This window comes from Bos taurus, chromosome 7 (assembly GCF_002263795.3).
Source record: "Bos taurus isolate L1 Dominette 01449 registration number 42190680 breed Hereford chromosome 7, ARS-UCD2.0, whole genome shotgun sequence".
In the NCBI taxonomy this organism is placed as follows: Eukaryota; Metazoa; Chordata; class Mammalia; order Artiodactyla; family Bovidae; genus Bos; species Bos taurus.
The window spans coordinates 94,009,837-94,027,721 of record NC_037334.1 but is presented as its reverse complement, the minus strand read 5'-3'; the positions used below and the strand labels follow the sequence as shown (position 1 = coordinate 94,027,721).

Below are 17,885 nucleotides of genomic sequence, written 5' to 3'. Positions count from 1 at the left end.
GAAGGGGGGGAAAAAAAGGCTTTTCCTGAAACTTTGACTGTTGTTAAATAAAACCCAATATTTCTGGAGGGGTTAAGTATCCAGTGATGCTGCTAGAGGAATTAAGAACTATCTTGAGGCATGAAAGTTATATTCAGAGGAATCGTCACTGCTTTCAGAAACTACTGCATTCACAGGCTGGAAACAAGAGGCTGTGACTAATAGAATTTTAACCACTTCTGTCCCCTTCTCACCAATTCTGCCTTTTTAAAGCTGCTTTACCTGATTTGGTTTTGAGAGATTTGTAAACATGTAAATATTTTAAGATATCTTAAGAGCCTGGATGTCATTCTAACACCTATTTGGACTGCGATATACAGTAGTCACAAGAACTATTATATTTATATATATAAAACTATATATTCGTCAGTATCTTTTAGTGAGTGAATTTATTGAAAGTCATTCATTATCCAAACTACTATTATCGCCACTAACTGTGGTAATTTATAAGAAATACATATTTAGGATTTTTCCATTTATACAAAGAATGTGGTACTTGTTCATTTTGGTACTGTTCCACACATTCAAACTGATAGATGCTGTCGGGATTCCAAATTAATTGTGAACCTATGCACTAGGATAATCTGAACTGAAAGATTCTTTAAGTGACTCTGCTCTGTGATATTTTTATTGAGTACCAACTATACAACTTGCTTTGTCATAGGCAATGGTCAAACCAATGAAAATATTAAAATCAAATCCAGAGCTAAAGTACAGTGAGAGCAAATTTTAACTGATGTGATGATTCTGAAAGTATCTTTTAGAGAATCTCATTGTGTTAGTTTCTGAAAGTATCTTTTATGGAAACTTATTGTGTTATTTAAAAGTGAAGAAAAATTTAGTAGTAAGTTCTCTTATGCAGGGACCAGGTTCCCATTTTGATCTCAATATCAAAATATCTCCAATGCTGAAAGTAGTCTACTTCTATGTTAACAGGTCTTATTCAAAGGCTTTAATTTCAGTTTATATACTTGTTAAATATATTTAAATGTTTGAGTTTTGTACTTAGCATTAAAAATAAATCAAAATACAAAAGGCAGTTACTGCTCCAGAAATATACAAGAGAGCCACTATCATACTTCTTGCAAAAGCCTCAGGTATTATCAAATTAAGGGTTAAATTTGGGGCTTTAAAGTCAAGTATGACTGTGTATTTGTGAACAGATACCTATTTATGTGTTTCATTAATGTATCTAGAATCAGCCTTTTCTAACTGCTTGGTCAAGTATGAATTAAAGCAACATAAAAAATAATGAAATGAATACTTACAGTACTGTCACTCCTTTGGATTATAATTCTCCTTCCAGGATGATTGGTATAACTCACTGAAAGAAAAAACATAAAACATCCTGTATTTTTTTGTTGAAACTATTCCTCTTCTGCTTAAGTTTCTTTCTACATTTGTACAGCAGCAGTCACATCATAAGACTCATCCCAGTTGAATCTCTGAGAATTAAGAAGTATCAAGGAAAATTTCTCATCATGTAAGAATACTATGCAGATAAAAACTATTAAATGTCCAAAGTGGTCATATGCTCTAGAAACTAACAATACTGTGAAAGGTTCGATGGAATTTAATGATTCTATCTGTGCTTTTCCAAAGGGATCAAGGGTTAAGAATCACTCTCCCACAAAGGTGGGTGGAGAAGAATCAAATATGTTATTGGTTTCAAGTAAGTTTCCATTTATTGGGCTATTTCTTCATATGCTGAATTAGCAACAACAAAAAGTGTTCTATCACATTATTTATACAAAAAGCAGTATTTTTGTAGACAGGTTTTTTCTTTTTTTATGTATATGATAGTTGTGTCTACAAATATCACTGAAAAATTATATGACTCCACTTAAAAAAACTTAACAAAACAGCACTGCTCTTTTGCTTTCCTCTATTCGATGTTACTAGATTAAGGCAAAGGCTCTATTTGTATTAAGGAAAACAGAAATAGGTAAGTAGCTGTGCCAAAGTGTTTCCAATTTGTAGCAAAAATAAAATTGCAACTTAATTGTCCCCTGCTAGATTCTTCAATGGTCTTTCAAAAGTGAAAAAGAATGATCAACCTGAGAATCGATGAGCAAACCTAAAAACCAACCACCTCTTATTTTCTCAGGAATAAATAAATGGATCTGAGGAGACCTGGCTAAATGAGGTTGTTACTGCTACTAGTGAGGCAAGATGGTCATACTAGGCTCAGCTAGTATTCTAGCTAGCTTGCCTCTTTTCTCCAAGCAAGAATACTAGAGTGGGTTGCCATGCCCTCCTCCAGGGGATCTTCCCAATGCAGGCATCGAACCCAGGCCTCAAGCTTGCAGGCAGATTCTTTACTGTCTGAGCCACCAAGGAAGCTCATTTTGGACAAAGCAAACTTCACTTGAGGCATTTTATTTTGCCAGAGTTCAAATGGTAAATTTAGGGGAAATGCTAAATGCATAGAGAAAGGTGCAGCCGTGGCCTCAACCACTCTTGACTACTAGAAACACATTTGAGACAACAGTCAAGACTAACTACAGAGACAGCTGGACCTTCGCAGAGAGGTGAGGCAGAGGAGATGCCAAGATTTGTTCCAAGTTCAGAGATCTTCTTTTAGTAAAGTCACTCAGAAAGCTGGAAACCTTCTAACTAAACTCTATATCATTTCCTCAAAACATTCTTCCTCCGGTACTGATTATGACACTTTAAAAGTCAAAATCTATGTGTAACATGTCATAGTTAAACCATGGAAAACAATTTATTGATGTCAAGAACTAATAAACTCTCCAACCTTACACAATAGTATACCTACCCCTTAGTCTTGTCCTGGAACTCTTGCAAACTTCAGATTTCACTAATACAGAGACTAAGTAAACCACAGGAAGGTCTCTGAAGCACATGGTAACCCACCCAGAAAAATAAAATACTATGTATATGTGAAGAAGTATTAATAGTTTTAAAATCAACCAATGTGGTGTTCTATTTTGTTTGAAACTGCTGAACATTACTTTTTAAATTTCCCTATTGAAAAAAAAGCATCTTCAGATATAATAGAGAAAAAATTTTAGGAGGATATTGCAGAACATCCAGCACTTGACAATTTAACCAGGAATCAAGCATACTAATACGAACTTTTATAGTGTGGGTTACCATGTACATACCATTCCTGTGGCACTATGATGCTAGTACAGAGAACACACATGTACCTGGATCTCCCAATGACTGTAACAACAACACAAGCAGGTGAGAAATGTACCCCAAAGACAGTGATGTGATACTCCCCAGTGTACTATAATTATGATGTAGGTATAGGATGTAGTTAAAATACTGTACTTTGAATTGCACTTAAAACAGTAGCTTATGAGAAGTCATTTTCCTCACCTTCACAGAAGAGGTGAAAAATAACATGCTTTTGCGGTAAGACATTTTCAGAATTCTCTCACTGGACGACCGACTGCTTACATCTGAATTTATGTTGTAAATAGTATGTATCTAGAAGGGAACTTCTTCAGATCTATGATAGTAAAAGACAACAATTATCAATTTAATCACACAGTATTGAACTCCCTTTAAAGAAATTGAAGATATGTGCATACAGGCTCAGTTGTGTCCAACTCTTTGTGACCCCATAGATTGGAGCCCGCCAGGCTCCTCTGTCCATGGGATTTCCCAGGCAAGAATACAGGAGTGGGTTGACATTTCCTCCTCCAGGGTATCTTCCCTACTCAGGAATGGAACCTGCGTCTCCTGCATCTTGTGCATTGTAGGTGAATTCTTTTACCATCTGAGCCACTTGGGAAGCCCAATTAAAGGTATAACCTTTGATAAATTTAGCCATCATTTAATCTTACAGCTTCTCCCTGCTTTTTGGTGTAGAATCTGGAAAAAAAAAATCAGAACAAGTAACTAAAATCAGAAAAGGCTACTAATGAAGATATGGTAACACGAGTCCACAGGGTATTATTAAATGATGTTTAATCTTTAGCAATTCAGGAATCCCCCTCAACAGTAAAGACTCCACTCAACGTGGTAAGGCTACTGCTTTGAAGAGGCTCAATAGAAGACAAAAGCAGCATATCAGTAAAATAAGACAGATTGACATTCAAAGGAAGGGCATATAGTCCGAGAGTACTGAGATCTACATTAGGTGATACAAAGCTTAATTTTATCCTTACCTTGAAGAAAAATGGCATATTTAAAAAATGCACTTTATATTAAAAAAATCCAGTAGATGCTAATTTAAATAAGACCACTTTAGAAAAATTTCAAGACTGATTTTTATTTATATTAGGAGCGTTACTTTAAAAAATACACTGGCTACAAGTATTACAGACAAATATAAATCATGTTACAGGGAAACTTGGAGAAAAACAAATACAACCACTATTAGCAATGGACTTGCTTACAATCTTTTCCCCTCTGTAATTTTACTTAGAGGAAATAATTTAAAAACAACATTTAAGTAGTTTCTATTTTTAAAAAAAAGAAAGGACTAGAATTAGTTCAGAAAAAGGAGTTACCAGGAACAAGTTCAACCACTTTTTATAAATGGTTTTAACCTCTCAAGTTTATATCCTCAGTATGAACTTAAATTAGTATTTTTATTATTTATTTTTGACTGAATTTTTAACTAAAAGACTCATCACACACTATCTTGATCCTTGGTTTTCTGAACATTATTCAAAATTTACAAAGACAGTTTATTCCTGAGATTAGGAGATCTATCTGCCCTTTTTTCTGACTTTATACCTTCACTACCTTCTCAATATATTAAACGTCATCTAGAAATTTTTACCCTCTTTAAACCACAATGATTCCTAAACATTTCCCTCCTTATCCCTTTGCCAACTTTTCATCTTTACAATTCTTCTAAGTTTTCAATAAAGATCTTTAAAATGCATATTTTAATATTATCAAATTTTACCCACTGCTGTATAATTCTATCTTTGTGTTGTAAAACAGAAACAATTCAAAACAGAAAAAAAAAATCCATTTTTAGGATGAAGTCAGATAACCAAGGCATATATTCCTTAAAACAAAAACAAAAAGCTATTACAGATCAAACCATTCTGGTCATTAGAAAAATTTATCAGTGTCATGACAAAAACCATGGCTGACCTAACCTTTAAATTGAGAAGTATTGACAACAAACTAAATTCTTTTTATCTGTCACCACTTTAAGATTAATGATTTTTTTTCAACATGACTATTTCATTTGAGGACAGAAGAATGTAAAGTCACTGAAAATTTTAGTTCATCTGCTTTTAAGATAAATGATAGTATAATAGGTGTAAATTCAAAGCTGGATTCCAGACTTTCAGTTCAGTGCAGCTTACCTGCTGGAAGTGCTAAGCACTTAAAAAAAAAAAAAACTTCCATTCTTTGGTAAAACTAAATCATATGCTCCAACATAGTCATTCTCTATTAATGTTTAATGCCCATTATGCATTAATGTTCACTTGATCTAATTTAGATACTTTTGAAAGGAAGGAGATTAGATTTACTAAATCTGGGTTTAACAGTCTGAAAAGATTTGGGGACCATGGTAAAAAGAAATCCAAAATCTGGAGAAAATGTTTCATTTCTAATTGAAGACAGCTCTTTATAGACATTTGAATAAGGAACTTAATTTTTCTGGTCTATGTTCACAGCAATATTACACATTACAAATTAAATATATAAAAATAGTATATACTTATTAGGATATTGTTTTTATAATAACTGACCATTGATTCCTTTGTTGATTTAATACTCTTGGATCTTAATTCAGCAAGTACTTTAAAAATCCAGAGAATAGTTCACTATGTTTCTGTTTTAAAAAAGAAAATACATATATATTCAACAATACAAATACGGTATTATAAAAAAAAAATCAATCACATCTGTCTAGTGCTAAGAGTTATACTTCAAGATTAAAACAATATATATATAGTGTAAGTGTATTTGAACTATAGGCCTACATCAAAAAGCAAACAAACAATACCTATGGTAAAGAATTCAAATATACAAAATGTTGGAAAACACTTTATACATCAAATACACAAAATACAATTTTGCCTCTAATGCAAAAGTACTAATTAGCAAATTCTTCTGTGATAAAAAGCTAATCATTTGGATTTCTGATTGGAAAATATCCTCTTTTAAAAATAATTTAATAGAATATCCCCCCCCGCCCCCCCCAGAAATTCACATAAATTCATGTGTCTTGGAGAAAAAGCTGCTTGGTACTTTCACAAACTGGGAAACATGAATTAAATATATTTTGGATATTCTCAAAGATTAGGATTTACTTTAAGAGAAGTTTTTTGAACATCTAGCAATCAACAGTGTTAAAACTATCTTGATAGTTTCCTTTAAGAAGGTCTTCATTTAGTGGGATTTGTAGTACCCTAAAAGATATATGCTTAAAACCTAACAATACCACAGTCTTTTCTAATTTATAGTCTAATAGTCTCTATCTCTGAATCAGAGGAAATACCAAAGTGTATTATCCTACCGCAATTCCTTTTAACCTACAAAGTGAATTTTTTGACAGCATAATTTGATTTCCAAGAAACAGTTAACTATTCAATGTCTTCAGTTTTGATATCACCAGGCACAGTGTAATTCCAATAATGCCACCACTGACTCAATCCACATTTGCTATAAAAACAATTATCATTCTGAAGTTTGCAAGCTCCACATCAGCAAGAGGTGCGACTGGTGTGGAAGCTACGTGATAAGCGCCTGAGGGAAAGAGTGCCTCACGTCACTCAAAGATGACCCCTTCCTACTGATTAAGGAGCACCAGTGACAGGCTCTCATCAAGTTCATCACTTAACTGGGAAGGTGTGTAAATGCATATGGATTACACATTCCACCAGTAATTTTTTCATGCAAAGTTATTAACTTTCTATAAAAGAATAAACAAAAGTGGCAAACATTTCTTAGTGTTTAAATAAAGTATCCTAGCATTAATGCATTTGCATTTAGCTAGGGGAATGAGTACTGGGTTTCACTAATACTGCAAAAGCAAACATGCCACATTCTATTCACTCTAAAATGGTAAAGTCATAATACTCATCAAAGGATTAATCAGACCCTTGTAATGTTCACATTTAAAAATGAAAAGAATACCAATTACTGCAAATTTAAGAAGTTAATTTTCTTCAAAAGGCTATACAGAAGACAGTAAAACTGGACTTACCTTCCTAGAATGTAAGCTTTTGCTCTCGTATTGTAGTCGGCCCGTCAAGCATACCTGGTACATAGTAGGTGTTTAAGGAACTATGATCAAAATACTGATTAATTTAGCATTTGATTTAATGTGGACAAATGTCTTTCTGGTTATTTTGGAGTTAATGAGATGACAAAAAAAGGTATATACTTGGATCACTTTATTATGCATAGGAAAATTAAGAATAAGCTAGAAAACTTCATAGAGTCCCTTCCTAAAATGCTGACAGTGAATATTCTAAAATGTTTTATATTCCAAATACCTGTGGGGATTATGCATTAAGAAAGTTGAACCATAACAGCTCAAAAATCTCCTTCCAAGCTTTATTTATATTGTAATAAAGGCTTTCATAGGCTTTAAAAAAAAAAAAAACCAACTCCATTGAACTATGATATGAAATCTGGCAGAGTACAACGAAGAATAATGTTACTCAGCTTTCTATTCAGCTGCTGCAACTTTGAAATACCTACAGGTAAAAAGTCAGGGGTCAGAAAGTCTATAAATTTTTTCTATTAAAATTTCCACTTTCTTTATATCTAAAATAAATTTGAGGCAATTATGTTTTCTAAACTAAAACATTTAAGAGGTAATATGGAAAATACAGTTTATTACTGCAGGCTTAAATTCATATATATTTACCAGTATTAACTAGGCCACAAAACACTGTAATCTATTTGCCAAGTTATACTTCTAAAGAAGTGCAAAGTGCAATGATACCTTCTTGAGGTAGAGACCTGGCAGTTTAGTGTTAAATATTTCATGTCAACATGACTTGTAAAAATTGGCAGACAGAACAGTCATGAAATATTAATACTAACTGCAACTAAATGAATATTTCTTGTGAACATTTAATTTAGAAAACGACTTTTTCTTAGCAGCACAAAACCCTAACTCATGATGGTGATTATCTCATTAACTTAGAATTATTAACAACTTAAGAAATTACTATCTAAATGATTTGTTGTAACTAAAAAGAGGAGTTAAAATAATAAAATACAAAGTAACATTAAGTGCCATATAAGGTGATAGGCTAGTAATTCTATCATGACCAAGATACCTGGTGTTATTTCCATATGACAGGTGTAACAACCAAAATTCAGAAAGGAACTTGCTTAATTTAGTTAATAAGAAATTACACAAGAACTTGAAACTATGTTTGTCTGATGTCAAAGTCTATGTTTTTAAGTTTATATTTATCAAGCAAATGTTATTCCATATGCCTTCACAAGTAAGTGATGCAAAGTCGCTGATCTTCAGAATCAAAAAGTTCTTACGCATCATCTGGGGAAGCACTTAACTCTAAAAGCATTATAATGTGCCTTAGTCTCTGCTACATCATGTTTTCTCTGATATTCTGGCAGTTGTTATGTCACATCTGAAGGCTAACTAAAAACTATTTTTTACAATAGGTGTAAGAAATTACTGATTTTAAAATGTAGGGAAAAAAACTTGATTTTTATTCAGAGGTGATATACTAATGTAGCAATTTTCAGCTTAGGACTATAAACCTAGTAATAAAACTCTCAGTATTTGTATCCTGCTAAAAGATCTATTTCCAAAATAAAACTAAAGAGTGCTTCTTTAACAGATTATAATAACTGTTGTGAGATCATCACTTTAGTTACATAAAATCTAAATGGAAGTTCTAATGTTTCTTTTCCAGCTGTATCACAATGTAACTTATTCCCACTAGTGAAGCAACTCCAGTTTCAAAAGTAATTATTATCCATACCCCTTTTTTAGTTTTACTATAAATCAGTGTTAGGAAAAACTGCAAAATGAAACATTACTACTCTGTAAATTCATATTGGACCATTAACATTTTAGATAATCTCAAATCCATTACTTTGTTGCCATTTATGATCTTAATATTTAATAAAACATTATAAAGCAGATTATTTTGCTTAGAGAAGAGTGGTTACATAGAGTAGAAATACACTTTGTATAGGAACTGCTAAAATAGATCAAGGGATCAAATTACCAAACTTTGCACGTTTACTACATTTAAAAACCAAAAGAATATATTATTGTGAACTCTGAAATGTTTATTTTAGAAACACATAAAACTAAAATGAGTATTTTATTCCAACAGCCTACAGAGAAGAAACAGGAAGCTACATGTTTATAGGTGCATATTTGCATAAATATTTTCTTCATGATTCTAAGACCCAAAACACCTAAAATAGAGAACATTACATTTTGATTTAAAAAAATATTTAAATTAAAAATTTTTACATGTACAGTGTAAATAAATAACTTTTAAACCAAAAAATAATGAAGATTAACAAAAGCAATATATACCCAACAAAACTATTTTTTACTTTTGAGTTAAATTCTACACACTGGAAAAAGAAGCCTATACTACAGCTTTGCATAAGTTCTTTAAGTGCTTTTAAAATTAGCAAGGCTGCAAATTCTGTCAATAAATAAATGCAATTAACATGTGTTAATAAGCGACGAAGTCTCTAATAGATGACAAAGCAAGCTGAACAGGTTTAGAAAGCTGACCCCTATTTTTTGGCATCATCATGAAATCTCTGTGACGGACCTACACATTACTTCCAATGTCACCAATAAGGCCTCAGTGTGTACTCCAGGACACACTTTTACATTCTCAGGCAGTTCCTTCAGAGCATTTGGGAGCTTCTGCAATGTCATTATATTTCTAGCATAAAGATCCAATAACCAGTCAGTATGAACACTAGTGGTTTCCTTATAATTCTGACAAGCTATAAGCAGCTCACTTAGATGAGTTAATCCTTTGAAAGCTAAAGACTCTGAAGACAAACCAAAAATTGAACAAAAATTTAGTAACATCCTACTAAGTAAAAAGGAGCCAAATTCAAGCTGCTGGTGGTAAAAATGTTTTTCTGCTTGTGCATGAAAGTTCTCCACTGTATCTTCTATTTTGGTGATAGCAAATAGTTCTTCCTTGATTTGAGATGATACCACATAATCCAAGGGCAATTCCCCCTTAGAGTTCCTCTGCTGTAGAAGCACTGGGCCTGTGAAAAAGAAAATGCAAAATGTTAAGCGTAATACATTTTGGCAGCTTAACAGCCATATTTTCTCTTTTTTTCCCAAAGCCACCCAGGGTTCAGTTTACAGTCATATTTTGCAGTAATTTATATTGATATAATTACCTAGCTATATATACTAACTGCCTAATAAAGGTGCTTTAGGGGAAAAAAAAAAACACCTAGCCAATTGCCTAATGAGGTTTGCCTAAAAGTAAATCCCTAATTCAATAAATAACATATATGGTGTTTTATATATATATATATATATATATATATATATAAAAAAAACTTTGATAAAACTTTATAAATTGTCATCTTGAAATAAGAATATCAGTGTTCTTGGAGGGAATTAACAAAATACATTTATCTTAAATTCTGTATGAGAGTCTTAAAGATATTTCATAATACCACCAAGAGGAAAAAGTACTGCCCCCTCCCATTGCGAATTGGTGATAGCAGCAGTGCAGAGTGCAAAACTCTGCCCAGAGACAGGACACATTTTCCATTACCCTTGCTTATGTTCAATTTTTAGTAAAGGTAACTGATTCACAAAAAGTAAATATTATATGCTCTGGGACAAACTCAGATTTCATTTCACCTATGCTAGTTAAACCCATCTAACCACCTACTTACAAAGTACTGAAGACACAATTTATCCCCTGGGTAGTAAAAGATGATATGGGAGGGGCAAAATAACAGTGACTCAGTATTTGGTCACACTGTAAAGAACAGGAGTACTTTGTACCTCTGCTAATCAAGTCCTGTAATTATTTATGCCCTTTGCCATACAAATGTTACAAGGAATGTAAAGGTTTGAGTACTAGCAGACATAACCAGAAGATTCTACCTTACCACACAGATCTCATCAGATCCCAGTTGCTAAATCTCTTCATGATGAATCTGACTTGACAATATGTAGTGGGGCTTAGATAGACAATGTCCTTCTTTCTTAGTATAAAAGATTAACCAGTGATGACATATGATTAATATATAATTTATAGAAAAATTCTAAAACTAGATTTCATTATGGTGACATTTCCCCCCAAATTTCAAGTTACTTCTGTTTAAAAGAGAAAATACAACAAAATTATGACCCCAAGATACCAGAAGTAAACAAAGTTTTTAAAAACATAAATAAAATTTTAAAATTATTGCTCTCAAGAAAGACTAAGCAACTCACAACAAAGAGAGAACACAGTTTCTATAGTGATATCAAACCATTCTATAGGTCCAAACTCAGATTATAACTAAGGCAAAGACAAGTCTATATGATTGCCAAAGGATCTTGATAAATCCAAGTACAAACAGATTTCCCTCTCTTAGGACAAAGAACTCATCTGTGTACTATTCTTCACCAAAGGTCCTAAAACAATTCACAATGGTTAATATAATGCCTTCTTCTTCTGAAAAATTGGACTTAATGCAACAAAGGTTTTATATCACTTAGACCATGTGAAGCAAAACCAAATACTGGCATGGTAGGTCACATTCATGGTTAAGCAGAAAAATAAAACACTTCAGAGATAGAATAGTATGGTTCTGTACCCATATAATACTAAAAAAAAGTGTAAGAACTGAAAAATATATTGATTATGAAATGGTATAAGTAAAACAGACACACAAAGGCCTTTAGGGGGCAGGAGAAGACTATAAATAACCAAATACACCAAACTACCATGATATAGAGCCTTCCTTAGATAGACAAATGAGAGCTAGATACAGATATATCTTAAAGAGATATCTAAATAATTTATACTATTTATTTTCATCCAGAATCAAACAGCTTTAATTACTGGACAAATAGTACAATAGTATTTTTAATGCAAATAAAAGTAACAGGAAATTTATACAAATCTGCATTATAAGCTTGTAATCACTTTTCCTTTGTTTTTCCTTTTAAAACAGTTTTTCCAAATCAGTTTTGAACATTTTGATATAAAATTTATATTATTCAGTTCAGATATAAGAAGAATATCATTGAACCGGGGGGCTGGGGAAGGGTTTGGAAAGCAGAGATCAGAAAAAGAAACCAGCAGAAAAAGCAGTAGATGAATACTGAGCTCAAGTTACTTCCATCACAAACCCCTACACAACAGTTATCACCATTTGGCAATTCTCCTACTTAATTGACTACAAAATGTGAATGAAGAAAAGGTATTCTAGGCTATCTTTTTGTGTAGTCTGTAAAGAAATGACTCATTAAAGAAAAAGAAGAATCATATTAGCAGTTATATACAGGAAGTGAAATAAGAATGAAATATCCAAGTATTCACAAATGAAGATTTACATATACTTATTAATAAGCTTTCAGAAATAGCTGGTTTATAGACATTACGTACTTTTAAGTAAAAGGATTAACAGTAAAAACATACCCAATTCAAAATATACTCTCATAACAAAGGTAAACAGGTTTAATTTTATGACACAAGAAATAAATCATTTTATCAAAAGGCTTTTATCCTTACTAATAAAAGGTGCTTATATGCTAGCAGACTTTTCATGTTTAGTTTTCATTAAAATGTAATAAAGGCATCTTTCCTTATAGATCTTAAAACATAAAATGCTTTCTACCTCTGAGGGATTCATCAAAAAAAACTGGATAATTTATCATAACCCGCTTAGCATAAATGCACTCACCCCCATGCTGGAGCAGCAGCTTGCCAATTTCTACATGTCCGTTTGACAGCGCGTCATGCAAAGGAGTCACCCCGTCCACTTGAGTGAGCAGATCTACCTCTGGACAACGTTGCAAAATTTCCTGGACACACACTGTGTTGCCATAGTTACAGGCTTCATGCAAAGGCGTCCAGCCAGCATTGTCTAAATTAGAAATCAAGGCAAATTTTTAAACGGCAAAAGTACGACTTTTGGTAGTGAAGTACTGAAATTCTACTTGTCTTATCAGTGTTACTTCGTAAGTGCCTTATATACAAACAGAATGCTTTGATATAAATGCTTAGGGGTATAATATTTCTAATTATAAAAAATAAAATAAAAGACAAACTATTTTAAAATGTTGATGGTGTCACAATATAGATGCCAAAAATGACTGTGCACTCTTCTATATCAGTATGTGATGAATTTCTTGGTTTTGCTACCAGCAATACTTTGAAGATGTTAGGTAAATATACTTAAGTGATTTTTAGTAATGCTGAAATTAAACTATTTAATATCACAAATATAAAACACTGAATTAGACAACAAAGATTTAGAACTTACCTTTAACATTGATGTCTATTCCTGGCATAGAGAGAAGAAGAATCAATCTGTCCACTTGGTTATTTATGCAAGCTCTATGGAGGGCTGTTTCTCCTGCCATAAAAAATTAATAGATTATTCCAGAGAAGACAAGATATCAACTAAAGAAAATAATCAAAGGGCATGAACTAGGAGATCTGGCCCCATGCCAGAAAATTATTTATTGAGTTTTCCTTTTGACTGCTTTAAACATCTCTCACATTAGGGGAAAAAAAAAGAAGGGGGAGGGAACCCCATCCTCTTTATAGAGCCTCTCTGTCAGCAATTCAGCAATGAAATTCTACTGCAAAAGGTTTAACACAGGCATTGTCTCCTCCTAGTTCAAGGTTTAAAGCTTCAATCCTGCTATAAAACCCCCAAATGATCAGAGAACACCAAAAATACTGGGTTTTACAGCAATAAAAGTTTAGAGTGCAATTGCCCTCTCTTAAATTTATTCATGAACCTACGTTAAATGTATGGCTCTTTTTTATACAGCATTGATAGCTTAATTCAAATGAATGTTTCTGGCTAAGCACGAGTGCCTCTACACACTCAAGTGTAATTCAGAACTTCAAATCCATTAACAGATGGTTTGCTGCTTCTCAATAGGCTGTCTGGCTTGGCTACAGCAGCACAGAGAAGGAGAAATGGGGGAATCTTAATATAAACACACACGCACACACATACATGCACGCACATACATGCACAAAAAAAAAAATCCTTGGTACCACTTAAAGCTGAACAAGAATGAAAAACAGAATGATAAAGTCTTTTCTTGGGGTGGTAGTGTGCAATTAGTGCCTGCTGCCTAAAACTGTCTATATCCCTCTCTGTTGTAAACAAGATTAATAAGATACAAGTAATGATTTGATGTAAGGGGGATTAAAATAATACTGATTGCTTTGAAAATGAAATACATACTGAATCAAACTCTTTCTTGCTATAAAATACTAAGCAGCACATTTTTCCAGTGTTCAGTTTTTACAGATTATTTCTACAACTTCTACTAAAACATTTCTTTTAAAGGCATTGAAAAGCTTTTGAAGTTTTCCCCTACTATTTCTCAATTCTCTTCCTCCCTCCCAGTTCCTTCTGCTGTTCAGCTAAAGTCATTCATATTCATTTCACTTTCTGACACAATCAACAAAGAAAAAGGACACTTTTCTGGAGTTAATATCTGAGTTCACATTTAATACATTTTTCATATTTTGAGGCAAATGGGCAGTTGTTTTACATTTGTGATATGCTATCATGAACTTATGCCATGTAGAAATATTATGAAAGCTTGGTACCATAATGATAACATTTGTATTAAAAACATAATATAGGTCATAAACAAGAGACTTAGCAATTTACTTTGGCTGGATGTAGACTCTTGGAAGGTATCATAATTTTGAGTTAAAGGGGTACCTAAGTTAAAGAAGTGCTGGAGTGAATTATTACAACGCTATTCTTGTTACTCCATCCCTTTAGGTACTTAGGTTCCAGTATAGTTAGAACCAAAAGCCAAGCACATTTCATAGTCTGGGCTCAATGCCTGGAAGAAAAGAGTCCATATGCTTAACACAGCTATGTAACATAGCCTACTTCTCATTCTTTGTTCACAAAACGTCTAGAACTGAAAGAGATGAAGACTGAATTATACTTTCAAATCACAAGACACTGATCCTAAGCAGCACAGGTTGAGGTGGAATAGAAAAGTAAGGCAGGCAAGTCTGGAATGAGCTCAACATGAGCTACACAGTGTTTAATATTTGAAAAGGCAGGTGGAGAAAAGGGAGAAATACTCTATTATACCAGGTATTAAACATTTTTTTGTATAAATGGCAGTTCAAAAAATAATATGCTCTCCAAGAAGGTATTTTCCTGGACCTTGTCCAATATTTAAGGTGAAGTATTCATCAAGTCCAGTGTGTAAAACTTGCAAATACTGACTATAACCACACAAAGTTCCTAGCATAAATTAAATATTTGGAATACCTTTTAAATTAGTCTTATGAAAATTTATCTTTGTAACTAAAGAGGGGCAATTCTCCTTGGAACATGACAATTCTCCTTCTGACTTCTTTTTCAATCTTTTTAATGATGAGGAACATTTAGCAAGATTCAGTTCTCTGAAAAGAAAGAATGACATAAGGAAAGATTGTTTCTCACCAAAGCATGGCAGCACAAATTATATGGTGAGTTAAAATAAAAAAACCTAGCATTCTTTTAATTTAAACCCCATTATTCATTCAAATATTTACTGCTTTCTATTTTTATATTTATTTCAACTGTATAGAAACAAATTTTAATACAGTAATTTTCATTTTATTAACTTTGCACCCCCAACTGACCACCAAAAAGTTTATGAATACTGAAATCAGATAAAGAAGTTGAGACCAAGTAAACCATTATTTGGCAGAGAGACTAAAGCAAAATGCTAATAAGATAAAAATTCAGGCCCCTACTTCCCATTCTTATTTTCATATTCTAATCCTATCCTCTTCTTCCCAAAGATTTCAAGTTTTCTGAATTTTGCATGGCATACTTTGAGACACGGTTTCTCATTTGGGAAGGCTATTAAAACAATTCAGGGTGTCTCACATGACCATGCATTCTGAAGTCCCGTCTTTACTATACATAAGTAGTATTTTAAATTACAGGGAAAAAAATTGTGTGGAACAATATTTTGCTGAAGAGTTTTACTTCTTTTAGAAAAGAATCTATTTTTTTAATAGAAAGAAAGCATGAACATTGCATTAAAGAAAGTGAAAATGTTGATCATGTGCACTTATAGGTCTAAAACTGAGTTTTCTGCTAATCAGCATAATTCAGACAACATCTCAGATAACCATATGGTTCAAGAAATGCCTAAGAAGAGCTGTACTTGAAAACAAAGCCGAGCTGGTATACAAATATCACTTACGGTATCTCTGGCAGCCCTTCACCTTGCTTCTGTTTAGCACCATTCAGCATTATTAAGGCCCTCTGAGATTCAAAGCAAGGCCGCAGTCCTATTTTCTTTGGTTTCTGCATCTTTCTAGTCCCACGCACACCAGTTTTCCCCAAAGCTGGCAAGTAGGAATATACCTGTTGCAAAATAATATTATATTGCTTTCTCAACTAAAAAAACCTGGAAACAGGTAAGAGAAATTACCTGATTCATTTCACCATTAAATGTAGTTGTATTTTCTTCGTTTCATCAATACGGTTGCCTCCCTAAGTCATTTGAACATGCTAAAATATTAAGAAAGCTGCTAGTTCCATGTCATTATGTCAATATGACATACACCAGAAGAAAATTACTTTCTTAAAAATAATTTTTTTCAAACTCAAATCTGATGTTCATTTAGGAAAGCTCTTTTGATGAGTCTCATGCTCAACTTGTTACAATTAATTTGCCTATTTTTAGTATTTATGGTTTACGTACAACTGGGATTTTGTCATTTCCATCTTGGTAATGCCTTCCTTTAACAGAAAAGAAATCTGGAATGAACGGAATAAGGAGTGCAAAAGTCATTAAAGACAAGGATTGTTGCAAACAGTATTTCCCCAACCTGACCAATTATTAACAAGTATATTTCTCATTTGTTGAAGAAACTGATGGAAATAATAAATATCAATAATAGCTAAAGATAGCCAAGATAAAACTCTTTATATGTGTGTAACCTTAGAGTCATTTGCAAATTTTACTTTTTAAATACCATTAAATACTATGTGGAATTTTTTTGGATCACAGTCTTTCCAAAATAACAATATTAGGTACTGTGGCAAGTGATACAAAGATTCTTGTATAACTTTTCTGTTATCAATTCTTAATTATTCTCAAGTAATTAAAATTTCTATTCAATAATTATTAGATTTTGAGGTAGAAAACTACCTGCTTTTATATATATTTGAAAGATGATTAATATGCTCTGTACAATTATCAGAATAACTAAGAATATTTAAAAACTGAATGTATAAATTTAGTTCTTAAAAATTAAAAGAACTAAAATAGAGTGGCGCTTACCATTTTCTGAAGAGAAAGTGGCTCAGAAGAAATACTAATGGAATTCTGTAAACACAACTTTTTAAAGACTGCCTCTGCAACAAACATTTGAAGCCAGGAGGAGGAAAAGGAAGAAATAAAAATCTCTAAGTCCTGTGAAGAAAAGTCTGTAGAAAATAAGAGAAGTAAATATAGTTATTGCTACACACTATAAAATTTCTTTCTATAGACTATTTCCTCCATGGACTTTATTCATTCAGATGGTGATTTCTACACCAGTGAGATTCACCCACAAAATTTTAAACCATGAAAAATAGATAATATTCCTATTCCTTGGTCTTCAAGAGAAATTTTTTTTAATGGCAGATGTTCTCACATTTGAAACAACCATTACTTTTTATTATTTTAAATAAAAGGCTGGAAATTTTAT

At 32.6% G+C, this 17,885-nt stretch overlaps 2 protein-coding genes across 9 annotated transcripts in view; one reads left to right on the top strand and one right to left on the bottom strand.

Moving 5' to 3' along the window:
• The window catches only part of MCTP1 (multiple C2 and transmembrane domain containing 1), a 1,071,916-nt gene that overhangs the window by 564,710 nt on the left and 489,321 nt on the right, over window positions 1-17,885 (top strand). The gene's annotated exons all lie outside the window — the stretch shown is intronic.
• SLF1 (SMC5-SMC6 complex localization factor 1) overlaps window positions 9,247-17,885 on the bottom strand; it is a 68,211-nt gene continuing 59,572 nt past the window's right edge. For 4 of the 8 annotated variants that reach the window (NM_001102058.2, XM_024994238.2, XM_024994241.2 and 1 more), the window contains 6 exons: window positions 17,477-17,622; window positions 16,391-16,554; window positions 15,463-15,596; window positions 13,462-13,554; window positions 12,880-13,062; window positions 9,247-10,227 (listed from right to left, as the gene is read on the bottom strand). In NM_001102058.2, coding sequence (NP_001095528.2) covers window positions 9,749-10,227; window positions 12,880-13,062; window positions 13,462-13,554; window positions 15,463-15,596; window positions 16,391-16,554; window positions 17,477-17,622 — 1,199 coding nt within the window. In that variant the 3' untranslated portion in view covers window positions 9,247-9,748. Of the gene's footprint in view, window positions 11,191-12,879; window positions 13,063-13,461; window positions 13,555-15,462; window positions 15,597-16,390; window positions 16,555-17,476; window positions 17,623-17,885 lie in introns of all 8 variants that reach the window. The other 4 variants (XR_003035374.2, XM_024994244.2, XM_024994245.2 and 1 more) reach the window with 4 other exon arrangements.